At 41.8% G+C, this 19,129-nt stretch overlaps 4 protein-coding genes across 7 annotated transcripts in view; 2 read left to right on the top strand and 2 right to left on the bottom strand.

Moving 5' to 3' along the window:
* Positions 1-14: 14 nt before the first annotated feature.
* On the bottom strand, positions 15-7,848 carry luc7l (LUC7 like). Of its 2 annotated transcripts, XM_023341484.1 has the most exons (11): positions 7,638-7,739; positions 5,162-5,232; positions 3,888-3,982; positions 2,968-3,066; positions 2,774-2,884; positions 2,532-2,675; positions 2,263-2,439; positions 1,511-1,599; positions 1,410-1,439; positions 1,158-1,319; positions 15-840 (listed from the first exon to the last, which is right to left on the bottom strand). In XM_023341484.1, the coding sequence occupies exons 4-11, from the start codon at positions 3,061-3,063 to the stop codon at positions 717-719; spliced, it is 933 nt and encodes a 310-aa protein (XP_023197252.1). In that variant the 5' UTR covers positions 3,064-3,066; positions 3,888-3,982; positions 5,162-5,232; positions 7,638-7,739; the 3' UTR covers positions 15-716. The 2 variants fall into 2 exon arrangements, with proteins under 2 accessions (XP_023197252.1, XP_014325819.1); XM_014470333.2 differs by lacking the exon at positions 5,162-5,232 and having other exon boundaries at positions 7,638-7,848.
* A 274-nt stretch (positions 7,849-8,122) lies between these two features.
* fam234a (family with sequence similarity 234 member A) lies at positions 8,123-16,496 on the top strand. Its single transcript, XM_005803233.3, has 12 exons — positions 8,123-8,222; positions 9,395-9,687; positions 10,418-10,528; positions 10,601-10,783; positions 11,866-11,990; positions 12,065-12,197; positions 13,118-13,250; positions 13,317-13,457; positions 13,550-13,637; positions 13,719-13,871; positions 13,941-14,043; positions 14,646-16,496. Exons 2-12 carry the CDS (start codon positions 9,429-9,431, stop codon positions 14,858-14,860), a joined length of 1,644 nt encoding a protein of 547 aa, XP_005803290.1. The 5' UTR covers positions 8,123-8,222; positions 9,395-9,428; the 3' UTR covers positions 14,861-16,496.
* The window catches only part of kiaa0556 (KIAA0556 ortholog), a 31,058-nt gene continuing 25,930 nt past the window's right edge, over positions 14,002-19,129 (bottom strand). Inside the window, exon 30 of one of the 3 annotated variants that reach the window (XR_002753347.1) lies at positions 14,002-14,082. The gene's annotated coding sequence lies outside the window, so the exon portion shown is untranslated. Of the gene's footprint in view, positions 14,083-16,640; positions 17,086-18,313; positions 18,503-19,129 lie in introns of those variants that run through there. The other 2 variants (XR_002753346.1, XR_002753348.1) reach the window with 2 other exon arrangements.
* LOC102228370 (cytochrome c oxidase subunit 6B1-like) lies at positions 17,575-19,124 on the top strand. Its single transcript, XM_005803232.3, has 4 exons — positions 17,575-17,784; positions 18,354-18,459; positions 18,605-18,705; positions 18,906-19,124. Exons 2-4 carry the CDS (start codon positions 18,354-18,356, stop codon positions 18,957-18,959), a joined length of 261 nt encoding a protein of 86 aa, XP_005803289.1. The 5' UTR covers positions 17,575-17,784; the 3' UTR covers positions 18,960-19,124.

Genomic DNA, 19,129 nt, shown 5'->3' with positions numbered 1-19,129 from the left:
AACAAAAACGAGACGACAATAAAAGTTTTTTTATTGTGACTTTAAAGAAAAGATTTCAGCCAAACTGAACAAATCAGGGGAGCAAAGCATCCATTCAACCTGCTCTCTACACTAAACGGGCCGTAATGATCGATGACTGTTGGATCGTTTCCATGCCAACAGTAGATGCTGTTAAATTAAAGAGAAAAGGTGAAACTAACAGGAAACTCGTCACCAGAACGGAACAGAACCGGGTCGAGCTCACTACTTTTATTTTTTTAGTTCCAGAATCGGAAAATAAAAAGATTTTTTCATGTTTTTTTTTTTAAAGTGGAGATGCATCAAGACTACAAGTTTAAAATCTGTTTGGCTCTGAATTAGAAACGTTTTTAAACTGGGAGACATTCAAGAAAAGCATGTGACCACAACAGCAGGAAGGAAGCCTCCGAGGGACAAAACAGGGCGGGGCCTTCCAGACGGACATATTTACAGACCTTTATCAAAAAACATCAGAAAAAAAAAGAAGAGTAAAATCAGTTGCATTTTAGAATTTTTTGACTAATTTAATACGTTTGCAGCCATCTGGTCTGATGAAACCGAAGTCGTGTCATGGTTTAGCTGGAGGCGACTGCATGACCAAATATGGAGACGATGAGACGCAGGAAGGCAACGACTACGTTTAATAAAAACGGACAGAGTGAAGAGACGGGAGGCAACGAGTCGCCGTCGTTTGGTCTTCAGAAATCCCCTCCGGCGTCCCGCTCCTCGCCCCGGCGGGAGTCCGACCGGCCGTTCAAGCTGTCCCGCTTGTCTCGGTCCCGGGAGCGGTCTCGAGACGAACGCTCGCGGTCCCTGGACGACCTGAGAGAAACGGCCAATCAGACGGTCGATAAGCTGACAGGTAAATCTGATAAAGTCACAACAGCAGAAACAAACATTTACATCTGCAGTCATTATTCACCTCCGTGCTGAGAAAGAAAAGAACAGAAAGAAAGCAAAACAGAAAGACAAAAAAGAAGTATAGAAATAGGGAAAGAATACAAAGACAAAGAAAGCAAGATAGAAAGATAAAGACAAAGGCAGAAAGTAAGATGGAAAGAAAAACAGAAAGATAGCAAGATAGAAAAGATAGATAGAAAAACGTCACATATCTAGAGAAGCAGCCCTGCGGCTCCTACTTGTGTCTGGAGCTCTGCTCGTGGCTGTGGCGATGCCCTCGGCTGCGGGAGCGGGATCTGCTGCGGTGCCGCCGCTTCCTGTCCCTGGAGCGCGAGCGTGAGCGGCGCCGGTCCCGGGACGCGGAGCGCGAGCGCCTCCGTCTGCGGTCACGTGAACGGGACCTGAAGAGAAAAACAATAAAGAAACACAAGGAAGCGCTTCAAATCCAGAACTTACCCTAAAGCTTCTCATGAAATAAAAACTCAGCTCACCTTCTATGCTCTCTGCTGCGAGACCGAGTCCTGGGAAACAAACCGGGTCAAGTTAACTCTCGGCACCATGACCAGCGAAGGCTGAACGTTTCCATTCTTACCTCTTCCGCATCCGTTCTTCTTTTTCTCTCTCCTCTCTTCTCTTTAGGCGCTCCTGGTTCCTTTTCTCCTGCTTCTCAACCACCGTTTTCTGATAAAAAACAAAATATTTAAAGAGAAAGAAAATCTATCTGAAGCAACACTTCTAATCTGGTTCCTTAGTTCTTCATATTCACTCCAAGTTTAGTCAAAATTACTTTAAAAAACAAAACAAAACAGATTAAAGGCGACCCAGTATGGTTCCACCAACAGGTCAGGATCTACGGTTTATTTTTTGAACAAAACTATTCTTAAATAATTAGATTTTCTTTCACAATGAGCCGTTTTTTTGCGTCTTGTTGCTTTAAATCCAAATAAGCTGGAACTGGCCATGAACCCAACTCAACAATTACACTCACATGAAAATGGCTGCAAAATAGACGTGCAATAATACAACCTTATATCGTTGAAAAGCAGAAGCACATATGGCAGAGAAACCAGCTGACCAAACATGCTGGAACTTTGCTTGGGTTGCTAGGTAACAGGGAGTGGCTGCTGATTTGTGACGTTACATCATAAAAGTTTTTGAAACAGTTAATTTTCCCGACACTAAAAGAAAAATGAACTGGGTGTTTTGAAATTGCTTATGGTATTTTTGTTGTTGTTGTTTAGAACCAGTAGAAACTTAAATCGAATTAGAAAAACGTGTAAAATGTGAACTTTGCGTAGCAGGTCACCTTTAAAAAGAGTTTTAAAGGGGAAGTTCGGTGCGTACCTTTAGTTGGTCCAGTTTCTCTCTGATCTGGATGAAGCCCAGGTGAAGCTTCCCACCAAAATGGTCAGCCAGGCGGCGGTCGTTGTCATGGAGACCCAAGTAGGCGGAGCAAACCTCACAGACGCGGAGTTTCTGTTGCTGGAAGCTGGAGGCTGGCATGGAGTTTCTGTATTCCTCCTGCCAGACGAAGACGAGGGGAAAAGAAAACCCGCGGTGTTACCTTTAAGAAGGGGAAGCACTTCCTGTTCCTGGCGGCTCTCCTGACTCACCTCAGCATCCTTTTTCCTGGTGCGGACCTTCTCCACCTCCTGCAGAACCTTCTGGGCTTCGTCCACGTTGCCCTCGGCGCCGAGCTGCTCCGCCTTCGCCAGCAGCTTCCCGATCTCCTCGTTCAGCTCATGGACCTTCTCAGCCTGAAACGCAGCAATGCATGATGGGGTTTAGCTGCGCAGCCAACACACACACGCGCACGCACGCACGCACACACACACACACACACACACACACACACCTTCGCAGCCACTTCTGCGCTGATCTCCTCCTGCGTCTCAGCCAGCCGTTTCTTGGCTAACTCTGTCCGCCGGTCGCAGTCGGCGATGAACGTCTCCAGGTGATCCACGGCCTTCAGGGGGAAACAAACATTTATCTGATCATCAAGACTGATTAGCAATAACCAATAATCATTTTCTGAAGGTCGTCACTTACATCAAGCTCGAAGAACAGATCTCTCTCCTTGGAGGCGATTTCGTAGTCGGCTCGCAGCGCCAGGTCATGGATCTTTGTGCATTCGCCCAGATCCATACGCTGCAAAACAACAGAAATTATTCAACACAATCAAACTCAAATAAACTCGTTTATGCATCTGAATATGTACAAAATTGTTTAAGATGCAGGTTTTAATAAATATTCTGTGTAATTTTTCTCTTTCTGTCCAGAAAAAGACAAACTTTCATGGATTTTACGTAATAAATTAGGTCTGAAATGATTCCTCAGTCTCTGCGTTTCCATTACAAACGTGCAAAACTCTGTTGATGTTCCACTAATGTCGAAAAAACTATTTCACAATTACAGTGTTTCTAGTAAATAAGAAACGCAATTAAAGTCAGGTGAAAACGTTTGTTCATTACAAACCATGCTGTTTACAAAAGGAATATTAATGTTAAATAAACAGACTGACCACAGCAGCCTGTTGAGCCAACAGTGTGAAAAACAGACGACTGTGTAACAGATTAAAGTTTAACAGTGTTTATAGTAGCTAGCTGCTCAACCTCTCACTGCTAGCTAAGCTAGGTTGGTCCAATCACTAACTCACCAACTCTTTGGTTGCCTAGCAACAACCTGCTACTACTAAAAAAGATCTTGTTTAGAGAAACTTCATAATTCATTTTGTTTGTTGTTTGTTTATTTATTTTGGACATTTAAAATGTTTTCCAGTTCCAGAGTTAAATGTTCATCACAATTTAAAGCCTGACAATCTGTTCTCACATTATTGTTATGCCATTTAAACAACAATATTATCGTTTATGGCGATAACTTCTGGGCCGGTTTGTCACCCAGTAACGGTTGCCGAGGTTACCGGTGTATTTTGGGGCGTGAAAGCGTGAAAGCGTGAAAGCGTGACCCACCGTTCCAGACAGGATGTCGTGCGGGCAGCAGTTGAGCAGGTGACTCTTGCAGACTCGCTCGTCGGTGAACTTGACCCTCTGCCGCGTCTCGTCGCCTGAAACAAGAGAAGAAGAGTGAGGAGGAGGAGGAGGAGGAAGAGTTAGGCTACGCTAACGTTAGCTGCAGCTGTCACAGGTACCGTACAAACCTTCCCTTTAAGGGAACTGGACTCATATCTGTTTCTGTGTTAATCATAGTCAACATAGATGTTACACATGTAGATCTTACTGCTGTATGTCTGGTTCTTACCTTCCCAAAGAATCAATAAATCATGTTAAGGCCCACAATGCTGCTGGAAGCAGAGACACACCGACCCACTATCAATATCTGTATCGGTGCCGATATTGGAAAAATATCAGTGGCAATGGGCCCAATCTATTCAGTCTATTTCTATTCACTTTACATTATATCAATAAACAAACTTTCTGACAGTTTGCTGCCGTTTATATCTAATATTTTGTTTTTGTCTGATTTATTTTCCTTTGGCTGTTTGAATCCTAACTGACTGAACAAATTAAAGTCGTTTTGTTTTTACATGTTTAAGAGCAGAGTTAGTAAATACATTTCCAATTCAGTAGGTTTATGTGTTTAAATAAATCCAGATGTTTTTCTGTATCGGATCAGAACCAAACCTCAGACATCGACACTGAAAGTGAAAACGTGGATCGGTGCGTCTCCAGCTGGTAGCAGCGAAATGAGATTTAATTCTGACTAAAAGCATAAATTATGTTTTTAATACGTTCCTGGACAGAACAAATGAACTAATGCACAAAAAAAATCACTTTGATAAAAATCTCCAGCCAAGCCTTTCATAATAATAAAACACTTAAAAAAAGAATCCAAGGGAAAGAAATGCGGTTATACACACTGCGATCTGCACCACATACTGTACCCTTCTGCATCTTCAACACCTCAGCTGCAGAATTTTAAACCCGCTGCAGAAAAGTTTAAATGGGAACAGATTTCTGGCCCAAACCTGCAGTAAGAAGTTGGGAGTCATACACAAGTCAGATTGTAAACGAGTGGATTGCTAATCTTTAATCTGCCGTGTAAAGGCGTTGCAGCCTGTCGGCTCGTATGGAAACAACGCAGCTAGACGTGTTAGCTGAAGGTAACTGATGTGCCACTGAGGAATTATACGATTATTTAAATAAAAAGCTACAATAAACTCCGGAAGGCAGAGAAATTGTTTGGATATTGATCATAACAGCTTTAAAAATCATGTGTGACTCACGGCTCGATGAACATGAGGCTTTTCTGCAACTCCCTTGCAGATTGATGTAGGCTGGCAATGATACACTGAACCTTAATGAATAAAATAAAGGGGCCACAATTGTTCAGTTTGTATGCAACACATGTATGGGAAGAATCAGAAATGAATGTGATCACACACGCACACCACACAGACCCGCTGTGACTGAACAGATGGAGCCGCCAGCGCTTCAGAGGCCACAAAAAAATAAACCTGAAAACGTCGATAAATGATCGACACATTAATCCATTAACTAAGACAAACCAATCATTTCTATTTGCATCATTTAGCGTTTTTCTACCAAAAACTGGATGATAAAGGTCTTCAGTCTGGTGTTTTGGTCTCTTATTTTGAAGGATAATTTTGTTGAATTCATTTCATTTGTTGTTTTGTTTTTTATTTTAGATATTCAAAATGTCTTCCAGTTCCAGAGTTTAATGTTCATCACAATTTAGAGTTTGAGACGTGATCTTGTATTATTACATTACTGGAAAATGATCTCAAACCAACAATACTATCGTTTATCGCAATAAATTCTGGACGATTGATCATTTAACATTAGTTATGGTGACAGGGCTGATGAATGATTAAATGCTTTAAGTGCCTCCAAAAGTATTGAGTCTTTTCAAAGTTGTAATTTACAACCACAAGTTTTAATTTGATCTAAGCCAGGGACGAACAAAGTGCAGCCCAGGGGCCATCTGTGGCCCTTGAGTTGACTTTGTGTGGCCCCTGCCTGCAGTTCCAAGTCAAGGTTCAAGTCAGGTCAAGGTCGGCCACCTGAACATCAAATTCAATTCTTCATGAAAAGGACATTTTTAGGTTTTCTCTGTTAATTAAGCACAAATTTTCCTTTGACTTTAGTTTAGACGAAGATAAGATCAAAGATTCAGGGATTCAAAGCAAAATCAGACACATTTCTTAAACTGGGCTGAAGAAACAGACGTTTTGTTCTGAACAACAATCATCCCCAAATTTAGCTCATTGCCCATCTATGCATCATCTATGACCCGTGTGATTTAAACATTCAGTTTCTTCAACAGAAACTTTTATTTAATTCATTTTAATATTGGATGTTTAGTTTATTCAACAAAAACAAAATCAATTAAAAAGTAAAAAGTAAAAAAAACTTTTTTGTGGCTCTCCTGAACTTTGAAGCTTCACAGTTTTGGTAAAAGGTTTGGACACGCCCCCCGCAGCATCATGCTGCCACTACAGTTTTCTGCAGCCTTTACAAACCCAGCAGCCATATTTGCTCCCAGGCCAGATAAATGAGACAAACCTTCAGTTAAAAAAACTAAATAATAATAATAACCTCCTTTAGGTAAATTTGTCGTTTTTGAAGAACTCCAACTTATTTCTGGTTTTAAGTTTTAATATAAATATAAAACTGAAACATTTTGTGATGCTAGAATTCGTTGAAAATTAAAGTATACAGTTACCAACTTGACAAAAAATAGATCTAAATCAGTGTCACTGGTTTTCTTTAGTATCAATATATTATGGAAATTCAATTTATTACATAAGAAACTACTTGAACCTGCAGTTTATATTTACGTTGAATGATTATTTGACTCTTTATCGTTTCAAGCCAGAGTTATTACCAGTTGCAGGTTGTAGGCCAGAACCAGAACATCTGCAGTTCTTGTTGTTAGACTCAGATTAAATTACAAACATGTGGACTGTATGTGAACATAACATGCGACTAACATGTGGACATAATTTATGGGAATTAGGTTCCAATAAACCTAATCTAAAAGGCACTATATTAAAGATGCATGCCACAGATTTTTTAAACTTTATGTTTATCCAGGGAAATATTTAGTTGTTTGTGGTCATAATGTTAAAAAGTTCAATACTTATGAAAGGCACCTTAAACACGTAATCAACTGATGTTAGCGCAGAGTCATTGTTATTTATCACATATAATAAATATCAATTTAATGAACTACTGCATCAATTAAAACGCGCATGTTTGCCTAATACTTTTTTTGGAAATTTAATTCCACAGAAGCTAAATCAAATTAGCATTTAAAGCCAATGTGGGGCAGAAATGTAACTAAGTATTAAAAATTAAGAACAGTAGTTATGAGTTAATTATTCCGTTATAAGCGTAATCCGGTGGGTTGGTTGGACATGGTCCAGCGCGTGGCAGTATGGCGCCGGCGGCTTTCCTAACTCCACAATAAACACCAGACGAGCTGGAGCTAACTTAGCCCACATTTTAGGAAGGATAAAATGCACATATTTATGTCAATTTAAACTAAACACGGCGGATGGATATAGTAAGCGCTAAATTTAGAACTCATTTTAAGGCCTGGAAGCAGTTTTCCTGTGTTAAGAAGCAGCGCTCCGTGGTACATCCATTCAAGCAGGTCTGTCCACCACTCGCCAACACAAGCCAGCCTCAGCAGAGCCTCCATCTTGGCTAGCTCCGTTAGCTCCCACAGCTACTCACCATCCCTCGCTGTTCCCATCAGCTGATCGAGCAGCGCTCTCATCTGAGCCTGGGCGGACATGGTCTACGGCGATTCCGTCGACAACCGAACAACTGAACCAGCTCTTCTATTTGTTTACCAGGTTGAACCGTATTTTTTTCCAACCATCACCGCTAACTGATTTTCTTTACGTCGCGAACTGACCAGTTTCCGTTTAAAATTACGGAAATGACGCGATAACTTCTATGGCGCTACAGATCTAAGATCAACCAATCACAACACCCTACCACCAGTGCCTCGGCAACTATTTATCCCTGAATTAAGACTGTCAGGTTGCAACTATTTAAAGCCCGTCACACTCCGATAGGTTTTTTAAAAAAGGTTACATTTAATTTTAGATGGAATTGTCGTGGAAGAACGATATTCTCATTGTTTTATGCCTTTATTGTTGGTAGAAAGTATAAATATTTCATATAGTAACACCTGTCAGACACAGTAAAGGTAAAAACAGACATTCACGTTCTGCTTATCTCTGATTAGTTTGCGCAGATCTGGGCAGCTGCAGAACAGAACCAGTGACCGACGAAGATCGGTTGAAAGTTGACGTAAGAAAAACTCCTTTTAATTCCGCTTTTTTATTGTTTTAGCTGAAATAATACGTGTTTGTAGCAAAGATGCCGATCTTGCTGTTGTGTGGATTTAGCATTTGCTGAACATCTTGTGTTGGCAAAGAACCTTCTCCTGTTTTTGAACTAATTTCGCGAACTTATATGCCCAGTAAATACTAAATCTTTAATTTTATTTAAACAAATTTGAGTTGGGAGATGTCTGTGACCAGGGGAGGGTTTAATTTTCGTATCATGAAGCTGTCCCTGGTTTAACTGGCAGTAAATAACCTGAGGCCACGGTGACTAACTGGGCGTGTTGTTCTGGTTGAAGATGGCAGGTTCTGCTGGGGTGTTTTGTTTGTTTCTGGAACCAGTTCTGTCTAAATGGGCTCAGATCCACAAAGGTTGATACATCAAAGAGAACCGGACCGGCTAGGCCGAAATTATTCACACCACTCAAACATTTTCCAGACTCTGTCTCTTTAAAACAACAAACTGTGATAAAAATGAGGAAAATGAAAATGTTTACAATGAATACTTTGTGGTTTGTATTCAGCCTCACAGAAAAAAACATTTTCACCAAATCTTTGCAAAACAGCTCATTAGTGATCCTCACCACAGGTTCTCAATTAGATTTATGTCCAGACTTCAACTAGGCCATACTAACTGATGGCTGTGGGTTGGAAAGGAGCTCCTGTAGCAGTCTGTATTACAGAGAACCCTTAGAAGCCGCTGACTGAAGATACTCTATGAAGATGATGTTCATAAACCAGAACCAGCTTCTTCATCAGCTCGTTTAAGCAATCTATAAAAAGTAAATAATGCTAGCTTTCGCAGTTCTTACTGAGCTTTTTAATGTAATCATAATATTTTCACAAAAGAATAATCTTTTTTTCTGGGTAAATTTTTTTGTATAAAAATAATCTCTGAGTCATGTTGCTGTTGTTGTTCAGAAGTATCAGGTTTAGTTAAACTGAAAGTTAGGGTCGTAAGGGTTGTTGACCTTTAACCTAATCCATCCCATAATAACCTCTAGCAGGTTTTCTTGACATCCATCCATCTTCCCCTAACATGATGCTGCCACCACCATGTTTTTAAAAAGTTGAGTCTGTGTGAGAGTTTGAGCGTTTCCTCCTGGTTTTCCGTTCTGACGCCGCTTCCTGTTTCAGCTCTGCAGGCCGGTGATGCTGTGAAGGCGCCGCGATGGAGACCGCAGACCAGGCCACCGAGGGCTCCCCTCTGAAGCCGGCGGGAGACGGGTCGGAGCCGGCCGCGGCTCCGGCAGAACTGCAGAAGAAGAGCTGCAAGGGGGGATTCTCCAGGATGAGCCACTGGAGGACGGCGGTGTTCTTCCTCTCCCTCTTCCTCTGCCTCACCGTGGTCTTCGCCTTCTCCTTCATCATCCCCTGCCCTGAGCGGCCGCAGTACAACCTGAACTGGAGCCGAGATTTCTCCGACGCAGGCGAGTAGCGGCGCTGCAGGCAGATTATTCTAATCAATTATTCTAGACTGTTATGATTAATTAATCTGATGATCGATTATTTGGACGATTAATTGATTATTCTGAACATTAACTGACTGTTCTGATGGTTAATTGATGTAACAATTAAATGATTATAATGACAATCCATTACCAGACAGTTAATCAGATTAAAAAATTGCCACATCCCGTTTTTTCTACTTTATATCACATGTTTTTCATACAATATTAGAAATGCATTAAAATATACAAATGTATATTTTCGAGCTTTACTCCAGTTCTTCTTATATAAGAAAATGAACATTTTACTTCCTAAAACACAGAAGCAAAATCCCTTTAGTGAACGTTTGATGGTTGGATTCTGCAGCTAAAAGCATCAACATGAGAAGTTCAGGCATCAGAACAGCGGATGGCTGACATGGGGATTATTTCCTGGATTAACTGAGTGATGATTGGATAAAATAAGATTTTGTTTTAGCTAAAACTGAGAAGTTCAGACATTATTTTCTGGTTCGAACAAAGAAGGTTTTTTGTTTTATCTTAAATGCAAAATGTTGATATTTTTGTGCAGCTTTGGCTCCATTACTAATCTGAATGTGTTGTTATTTCAGCGTACGACTTTTACTGCAGTGAAAAATTAAGCCATTACTAAATTAGTTAACGATTCAATGATCGATTAATCGTTTGCTAACCGCCGTCTCTCCTCTCACAGTGACCTACGACTTCCTGGCTGTTGAGCAGGCGAACAGCGACAAGGTGATGGACGTCCTGATCGTCATCAGAAGCCCAGAAAGTTCTCCAAACAAGTCGTGTTCTGACGAAGGTGGAGTCGCGTTCGGCCGGCGTCTCACTGCAGCCGAGGTTGGTAGTTTGATTCTCAGAGTCTGTCTTCCAGGCCTGACTTCGCCGTGTCTGTTCCTGCTGGCGCTGGACGGGACCAAAGGAGAGACGCTGTGGGAGCGGCCGCTGGGGGGCGAGCTGAACTGGGCCCAGTGCGGCCTGCAGACTGGGACCAGTTCATCCTGGCACTGCCTGCTGTCCCATTCTGACAACCTGACCGCCGTCGACAAACACAGCGGTCAGCCAAGCTAATTATCTATCAAAACAGAAAAGTCTCCTCTGTTAGAGCCACTAAGAAGAAAACCTTTACCATCTTTTACCTGTAGATATTTAATTTTCAGAAATTAGGAGTGGGGCTTAAAAGATTAATCGTGATTAATCGATTATTAGAATAACCATAAATTAATGTAGTAATCGATTAATCGTTATCTGGAGTATTCAGACTAAAAATCAGGCCATTTTACTGAAAGAACATCATGATGAAGCTAAAACTGAAGAAAAAATCTCAATATTTTTCCATTTTTAAGCTGTTTTAATGAGAAAAGATTTGAGGTATCAGAATGTGTCGATCTTAGATTTCAGAATCGTTTCAAAGTCCTGATGTTGAGAATTTGATGCTGATGTGTTAAAAGATGAAATATTTCCTCATCTGTAAAAGTTATAACAAAGTATAACTCAACAAACCTCATTTTAATTTTTGTTTAATTTTTCTTTAGGAGTTGTGATAAAATTATTACTTTATTTTTGTAACACTACGACTTTATTCTGGAAATATTAACTCGACCCGACGCAGTGAAGCCTGACTGTCTGCAGGCAGAGGAGGAAAAATGATCCTAAGTAAAAGTAGCATTACTGCAACATATTTTTACTCAAGTAAAATAAAACGTATGCTGAGTAACTGATCAAATGATCAATCATTTAATATTGAAAAATTTCATCATCAGACGGAGCAAAATATGAAGTTAAGTGGAAATGTTGGCATTTTAAGGATGAAAAGGACAATAATTGATATAAATATCCAAAAACAACAAAATCAGGCAAAGAAAAAGTTTCCAGATTAATTTCTTTCAATTAAAAATTCATGACATGTAAACTGAGAAAAGAAGCACAGACACAGAAACTGAGTTTGTTTTTCATTCAGTGGACAGAAAATCCATAAATTTTACTTAAGAAAGAGAAGAAATACTTCATAATGAAAGTGAAAAGTACAGCGCAGTAAAAATACTCCTAGAAGTACTTTTTTTTTTTTTTTTCAAAAACGTTACTCTGGTAAATGTAACTGAGTAAATGTAACTAGTTACTACCCAGTTCTGGTTCCAGGTGCGGTGTTCTGGCAGCAGCCTCGGCCCTCGGTTCTGTCCGTCTCCCTGCCCGTCCTCAGTGTCCCGGATCTGGACGGGGACCGGGTCGGCGACGTGGTTCTGGTCCTGCTCAATGGCACACAGGTAGACCTGTCGCTGCGTCACGGCGGTTCTGAGTCGACCCGTCAGATTTAACCGCTTCCTGTCCAAACCTGCAGACGCAGCTGGTGCTGCTCTCCGGGCGGACGGGGGATCGGATGGGGTCGGAGGTCACCGTCGGCGGCGGCGCCACGCGGAGCCACCTGCTGCACCGAACCAAAGGCGGATCGTACTACGTGCTGCTGCAGAGAGGTTGGTAGCTCAAATCCCGTCCGACCTGGATCAGAATGTAGCGACTAAAACTAACAAAGACTGAAACTGAGAAAACATTTTCATTAAAGGAAATGTATAAAAACCATAAAACTATATTGTGTTGCCCTTCTAGATATTTGAAAAGTGATAAATTATTTTTAAAACGACTGAACAGGCAGGTTTCAGGTTTTATTCTCCAGTTTTCTAAAAGTTTTAAATTCAAACTCAGAAAAACTTTATTCATCAAAAACATCAATTAAATGTCGTCATATTTCATATTCAAATATCTTCAGTCACTGTGGGCGATGATGTTGTGAGCAGGAAGGATCTCCAGTAGCAGTCAGTCATGCAGCGAACTTAAGAAGCCTCTGACTGAAGACTGTTGCCGTATCTCTAGTCTGAGGACGACATGCTAACAGCTAACATGTTCTGGATGGAACCAAATCGTTTTAGCTACATCTGCTAATCCTCCTCATTTACCTTTGATACGCAAAAAATAAAATTTAAAAATCTAAAATTTGACATTTAAAATTTTATTTAATTCTTTTGCTAGAAAATTTCTGATATAAATCTGAAAATGTCTGAGTTTAGGGTCATAGTTCAGGTGCTGTTTAGCTTTTGAGATGCTAATCAGATGCTCCCGGCTGTAAAAACAATATCATGTTGCCACGGTTACGCTTCGTAACGCTCCAAAAGGAAAGAGCAGAAATCCTTCTGACTGCTCAGCATCCAGAAACAGAACAAAATGGTGAAAAGTTGGTTTCTATGCAGATGATGATGATGTCGGCCCAAATTCACGGCCAGAAGCAGCAAAGAGCTGCGTTCTGTCTGGACCTCGCTCAGAGTATCGTAATGTAGCCGTTGGGCCCTGGAAGCAGCAGGGTTGGCGGTGTGAAGCTAACCTGAGCTCGTTCCCGCAGCCTCCGGCGTGTTCGGGTTGCCTCTCTGGGAGATCGCCACCAGAGCCAAACCGGGTCTGGGTCCGGATCTGAAGCGGGACAAACACCTGGAGAAAACGGCCAGCAACACAACGGGCCTGGTGCCCATCTACCTGTAAGAGCCAGCCTGCGTTACCCAGCATGCATCAGGTGTTCTGGGGTCTCATGTCTCCATTTGCAGATCGGAGGCCAGACGTTTGCTGAGGACCAAAGACTGGGATGATTCCTCTGACCTGCTGGTTGTTTCTAGAAGAGAGGTGGCGCTAGTGGACGGACTTTCCTTGAAGCAACGATGGAGATTCAACAGCAGCTCCACTGGGGGGTCCGACGGCCTGTCTATGTCTATATATCTATATCTGTCGCTGTCTAGCTCTCTCTTGATGCTTCTCTCTCTCCATCTCTCTCCTCCTCCAGTTTTCCGTCCTTCGGTCATTTCAACAGAGACGAAGTACTTGATCTCTTGATTGAAGTTGAAGATGATGATGTCAGAAACTCCACTAAGGTGAGTCATCGTCATCTTCATCATCAGACCTTCCTCCCCCACGTCGACCCGTTTCCACCCTCGGGCCCCTCTGTCCTGCAGGTCGCCATCTTGGACGGAGGGACCGGCGGTCTGCTGTGGGAGGAGCAGCTGCAGCCCGGCGCCGGCCCCCCCCGACTCGACGCCGTCCACACCACCAACTCTGTGTCCGTCTTCATGTTCTGGGGCCTGATTGGGTCCGGGTCCAACTCATCGGTAGGTTCTGCTTGTGTCGGCCGGCGTCCGACCCGGAGCCGCCGCTCAGCCCGGTTCTGCTCTCTGCAGGAGTCGTCTGGCGGTTCCCCGCGCTCCTACATGCTGCACCCGCTCTACCCCGACGTCCTGCTGGAGCTCAGCCACGGCGTGGAGCGCATCGTCGCCTTCAGAGGTAAAACCGGGCGGAGGCAGCATCATGCTGGGGGCGGGGCTAAGCCAGGAAACCCAACCACATTATGGGATGGATTAGATCAGAGCAGATTCAACATGGAGGTCACAAAAATCTCATTAATCACATTTTTTTAATTTAAAGTTACGTCTTTAAATCTACATTTAACAGAAAAAAGAAACAAATTTCTGCCAGAAAAACAGGAAATTTCTGAGATTCAAGTCAAAAATGTTTGACTTTTGAAACTGAGGAATTTTCCAAAGGTCATAAAAAAAATAGATCTTTTTAAAAGAGTTTTAAGTCAAAAATTCTCTAAAAATATCTGATAAAAAATTTCTAGATAAACAAACATGGAAAGTTTCAAGTTAAAAAATTGACTTTTGAAACTCATAAAACATCTGTGTTTTTTTTCTATGCAAGTGGGTGACTGAATAGAAACACTCCACACTTTTCAGATTGTAGCTGTAAAATATTTTGAAAACTGAGAATCATTTCCTTTGGAACTTCCTGTTGGTCTGTCCTAAAATCCAGATGAAATACTGTGAGGGTTAAAAAGTGAAAAAGTTGAGCAGCGTTTTGTGGAACCGTTCTCCCGTCTTTTCCAGCCACTCTGATGGAGCGCGGTCGCCACGCCGCCTACTTCCTGCTGACGGGGCCGGAGGCGGGCGAGGCGGGGGGCACCGTGGTTCTCACCAAGCGGAAGCTGAAGCAGGACGTCCCGTTATGCAGCGTCCGCCACATCAGGACCAGCCAGCAGACGCACACCGACGCCGAAGTCCGGGAAGCGTTCAACCGACTGCGCTTCAGCAGCGACTGGTGAAACATGGCCGCCGACTGGCGAAACATGGCCGCCATGCTGCGACTGTTCCTCACTACAAAGCCAAAGCTCTTACTTTTTCACAAGCCAAAGAAAGTCCTTCCTGCTTTACTTTAACTGGAAAGATTCTTCCCGACACCTGGACAGGTGAAGGTGACGTTACTATGACGACGTATTGCGGCCATTAGAGATTAAAAAAAATCATTACATTTCAGAAATTTTGAAGAAAGTACTTCAAACTTTTGAAAAGTTAAGAATATGCTCAATCACATGTTTTAATTTAAAGTTATGTCTTTAAATCTACATTTAACATAGAAAAAGGAACAAATTTCTAAAGTTCATTTCAAGATTAACCTTAGAAATTTTCTAGAAAGAAAGTTGGAAATGTCTGAATTTGACGTTTCTGGAAAAAGCTCAAATTTTGTAGAAAGAAAACTTTGAAATTTCTGAGTTTCAAAAGTTTAACATTTTTCACTTTTTAAAGTCATAAATGTCCACCTTTTTTCTACAAAATTTCTGAGATTAAACTTTTTCTTTTTAGAAAATTTTACTTTTTAAGCTAAAATTTTCATGTTTTTTTTTCTAGAAAATTTCTGAGCTTAATCTAGAAGTTTGAGGGTTTTTTCTAGAGATTTCCTCATTTTTTTCTGTCCATCCTGTCCCTGACCCGCGGCCGTACGGCCAATCAGAACCCTTGAAAAGCTGCTGCTGGTACAGAAACCCGCTGAAACTCGCCCGCTGCATTAACTGAACCAGATCTGATCGAAGCTCTGTGCATCTTTGTGTCGTTTTTTGCCTTAAACGAAACATTTCAGCCTTTAAACTCTTTAATTTTTTGCGACTCAGCAGGGAATGGAGCGACTGGTTCTGATGCAGACCAGAACCAAACCAACACTAACAAACACTTAAATGTTGTGAATTTGCTGTCAGTTTAGACATAAATGTTATGTATTGAATCCAAGATGCTGGAAGTTTTAAGATCTGCAGGACTAGAGCTAAAACTTTATGAATCAGTTATGAAATATTACACTGTGGTTCTTTAGATCTGCTGTCTGGTTTCAGAAGTTTTTCTCCTCATAAAGGGAGGAAACAGAAACACTTGGTTGTAGATTTTCTTGCTTTAATAGATTGAACGTTTGGAGTTGACATTTTATTTGATGAAATGTTTGGATTGAATAAATTACTTTTTTAAATAAAGACTTTAGTTTGAAATGTGGAACTGTGTTTTTGTTTCTTTAATAAGAAGAGACACCAGAACCAACAATCCAGATCAGATAAAAGGTTTCTATCAGAGCAACCTGGACTTTCTGTGTTAAAAATAAAAAACAACCAAATTCATTAATACAGAAATGCCTAATATTTTTGTATTAAATATCTTTTTGCTGGTTAGTGTAGCTGCTTTGCCACTCTGTTTACATCAAGCAGGTTGTGGATGTGTTGGGAAAGAAAATTCCCACCGGACCGGACCGGACCGGACCAGACCGCAGCAATTAAAGGGAAAAAACATCCACAGGAAACAGAAACTAGACAAGACAGGAAGTGGCTGTTTTTTGTTATAATTGGTTCCATGAGAGCTCAGAAATGATTGGATGTTTCCTTTTTTGTGTGTTTTTAACAGTTTCAGATGTTTTCTTTATTGACCCGTCTGCAATAAAGTTGTTTTTGAATCTCAGTCTAAGATTTTTTTTCCTAATTTTTAAATTAGAAAAAAAATCTTTTTTTTTTCAAATTTTTTTAGATGAATTTCAAAATTTGAGTTTTTTCGTTTTTGCAGAAATGTGTTCATTTTTTTCTATCTATAATGGCCCCATCTATGTATAATAAGCTTCAGACATGAAACTTCAGAAAATTTCTGAATTGTTCCCAGAGCATCTGGTTTTTGTGATTTATCTTTAAGAAATGAGACTCTTCTGACAGCTGAGACATCTTAACTTCATCAAAAGTTGTTGAACTATAAATATTCGGATAATGTGAAATATTTACAAATGTCAGTTCAGCGATGATCAAAATAGAAAGCAAGAAACTGGGCAGCTCTGTGGTTCACATCTTAATATGGGAAACTTTCCAGACAGGACACAACAGAAGGTCCTAAAGGAAACTCCAGTCCTCGTTCCGAAGACAAAGCGCCTGCGCGGCTTACGTGTCGGCAGAGGGGTGTGTCACCACGTAGAGACTGACGTAAAGACGTAGACGCGCTCTCTCGGCGCGCTGTTGGAAGCGCTCCGTCGCTATAGTGAGAAGAACACAACCAACACAGACATGACACGTTCAGTATCAGCGTCGTTACTCCAGTTTTATTTTCTGCTTTATTCTGACCTCGGTGTGGAAAATATCCCGGCAGCCTGTTCATCCCAACGAGCGCGTGTACATTACACCTGTAATTTCACTCAGATCGCGCTCTGCCATCACGTGCAAAATGTCATAAAGATCCAGTAAAACGCGGAGTTTTCTGCACGTCCGCACGACGTGTCAGCAGGCGACGCTACGTTTGTTCCCCCTTTGATTACAATGAATATCTGTAGGCTGAATGCCAAACGAAACACGTTTTCGCCTAAAAACTCAACTGTTAATTTCTGTTAATAATTAACAGTAACTGTATGAGAATGTACTTTCACTGTATGTTTTTCTGTTAGACACTACTTTAAACACAATAAAAACCTCCTCCTGCTCCCTGATAGGGGGTGAAGGCTCTCCGGGATCTCCTCTCCCGTCCTCGGACCTGCGTACAGGAAGTCTAAACTTCAGACTCGCTCAGTTTGTCATTTCAATGTGACCTGAACAATCCGCCATATCGTAATAACAGCACTGCACGGATACGTTTCTCCGAACCGGAGCGCACGCGCTTCGCGCTCTTTGCCCGTCAGTGAGGAAGCACGCGCCCCGAACCGTCCGCTGTAAAGACTCTGAGCTCTCGCAGCATCTAAAAGGTAATCTTCACCTTCATGGCGTCTCTAAGCGTTTAAACGGGTTCCTAAAGAAGGACTGAGGCGTGTTTCAGGCGGGGAACCACCTTAGCTGCCGGTGTTGAACATTGTTTGGTCTCCAGGCTGTTTACGAGGTTTAAAGAAGGGCAACAATAAAAAAAAAAAATACACCGACAAGCCGAACCTGGTTATGCGGAAAAGAAGCTCCTTTAGCAGAGAGGAAGTACCTCTGCGCCCGGCAGGAGTAGGGCAGTAATGTCGTTTGAGTCACAATATATGGAGGGTAAGCAACCAGCTGGTTTCGGTTTGTTAGTGTTTTTTCCGTGAAGGAGGAACCGGAGTTCGGTGCCGCATTGGTGAACAGCTCCGGGTGCCGCATGCGACACCCCGAAAATAATTCCCTGCGTTACCAGAACCGGGCTTTCAGTGCGAACATTCCGGAACAGAACCGGGGAAATGTTTCCTTTATGTAGTTCACATAAAGTGTCTACGCCACTGCCGGTGGCTAAATGAAGGTACACCAGTTAGTCAGTTTTCATTGATATTGATTGTTTTATTGATGATTATTAAAGATGGCTGAGGACATTAAGGCCAAACTGGACCAATACCGAACCGCTCCCTTTGATGCCCGATTCCCGAACCAGAACCAGACGAGGAACTGCTGGTCCAACTACCTGGGTAAGGATACTCCTCAAGGTCACAGCACCACTGGCTAGTTTACCTGACGAAGCAATAAGTCAGTTTTAAAGTCGGTTTATTTTCTGTCAGGGTGATTTTAAAATGTGTAAATTTGGATTTTTTCCCCCATTTTCTCTGATTCCAGACTATCACCGCTGCCAGAAAGCTCTGAATGCTAAAGGAGTAGACACCACCCCCTGTGAGTGGTACAGGAGGGTCTACAAATCCCTGTGCCCCGTCGGCTGGGTAAATAGATTCAAGACTTTCACTAATAACTTTACTTTTTAAAATAAAACAATATTTTATTCCTGAAGACAGACAGACTGAGCATCTTAATGAGCCGCCAGGTTTGGTCAGATGTGCTGAATTTCGCCTGGAAATGTCAGTAAATATCAGAGTGGATGAAAATCCTTCTAATTGTTTTCCTGTGATCTTTGACCCTTCAGATTGAGAAATGGGACGGGCAGAGAGACGACGGGTCGTTTCCAGGGAAGATCTGAGGATGTAACTCTGTTAGCTGAATGTTTGTAAAAGCGGCGCCTGGTCGTCACTTTTCCACTACGACCATTGTACTCAGCAACCTGAAACTGAATGGTCATTCCTTACAAAAACCATTAAATGTACCGCAGATTCTGCATTAAAATGTCTCAGGATATATTTATGGAGTTCC

This window comes from Xiphophorus maculatus, chromosome 10 (genome assembly GCF_002775205.1).
Source record: "Xiphophorus maculatus strain JP 163 A chromosome 10, X_maculatus-5.0-male, whole genome shotgun sequence".
NCBI lineage: Eukaryota > Metazoa > Chordata > Actinopteri > Cyprinodontiformes > Poeciliidae > Xiphophorus > Xiphophorus maculatus.
The sequence above is the reverse complement of the archived record's forward strand: the minus strand, read 5'-3'. Positions and strand labels throughout refer to the sequence as shown.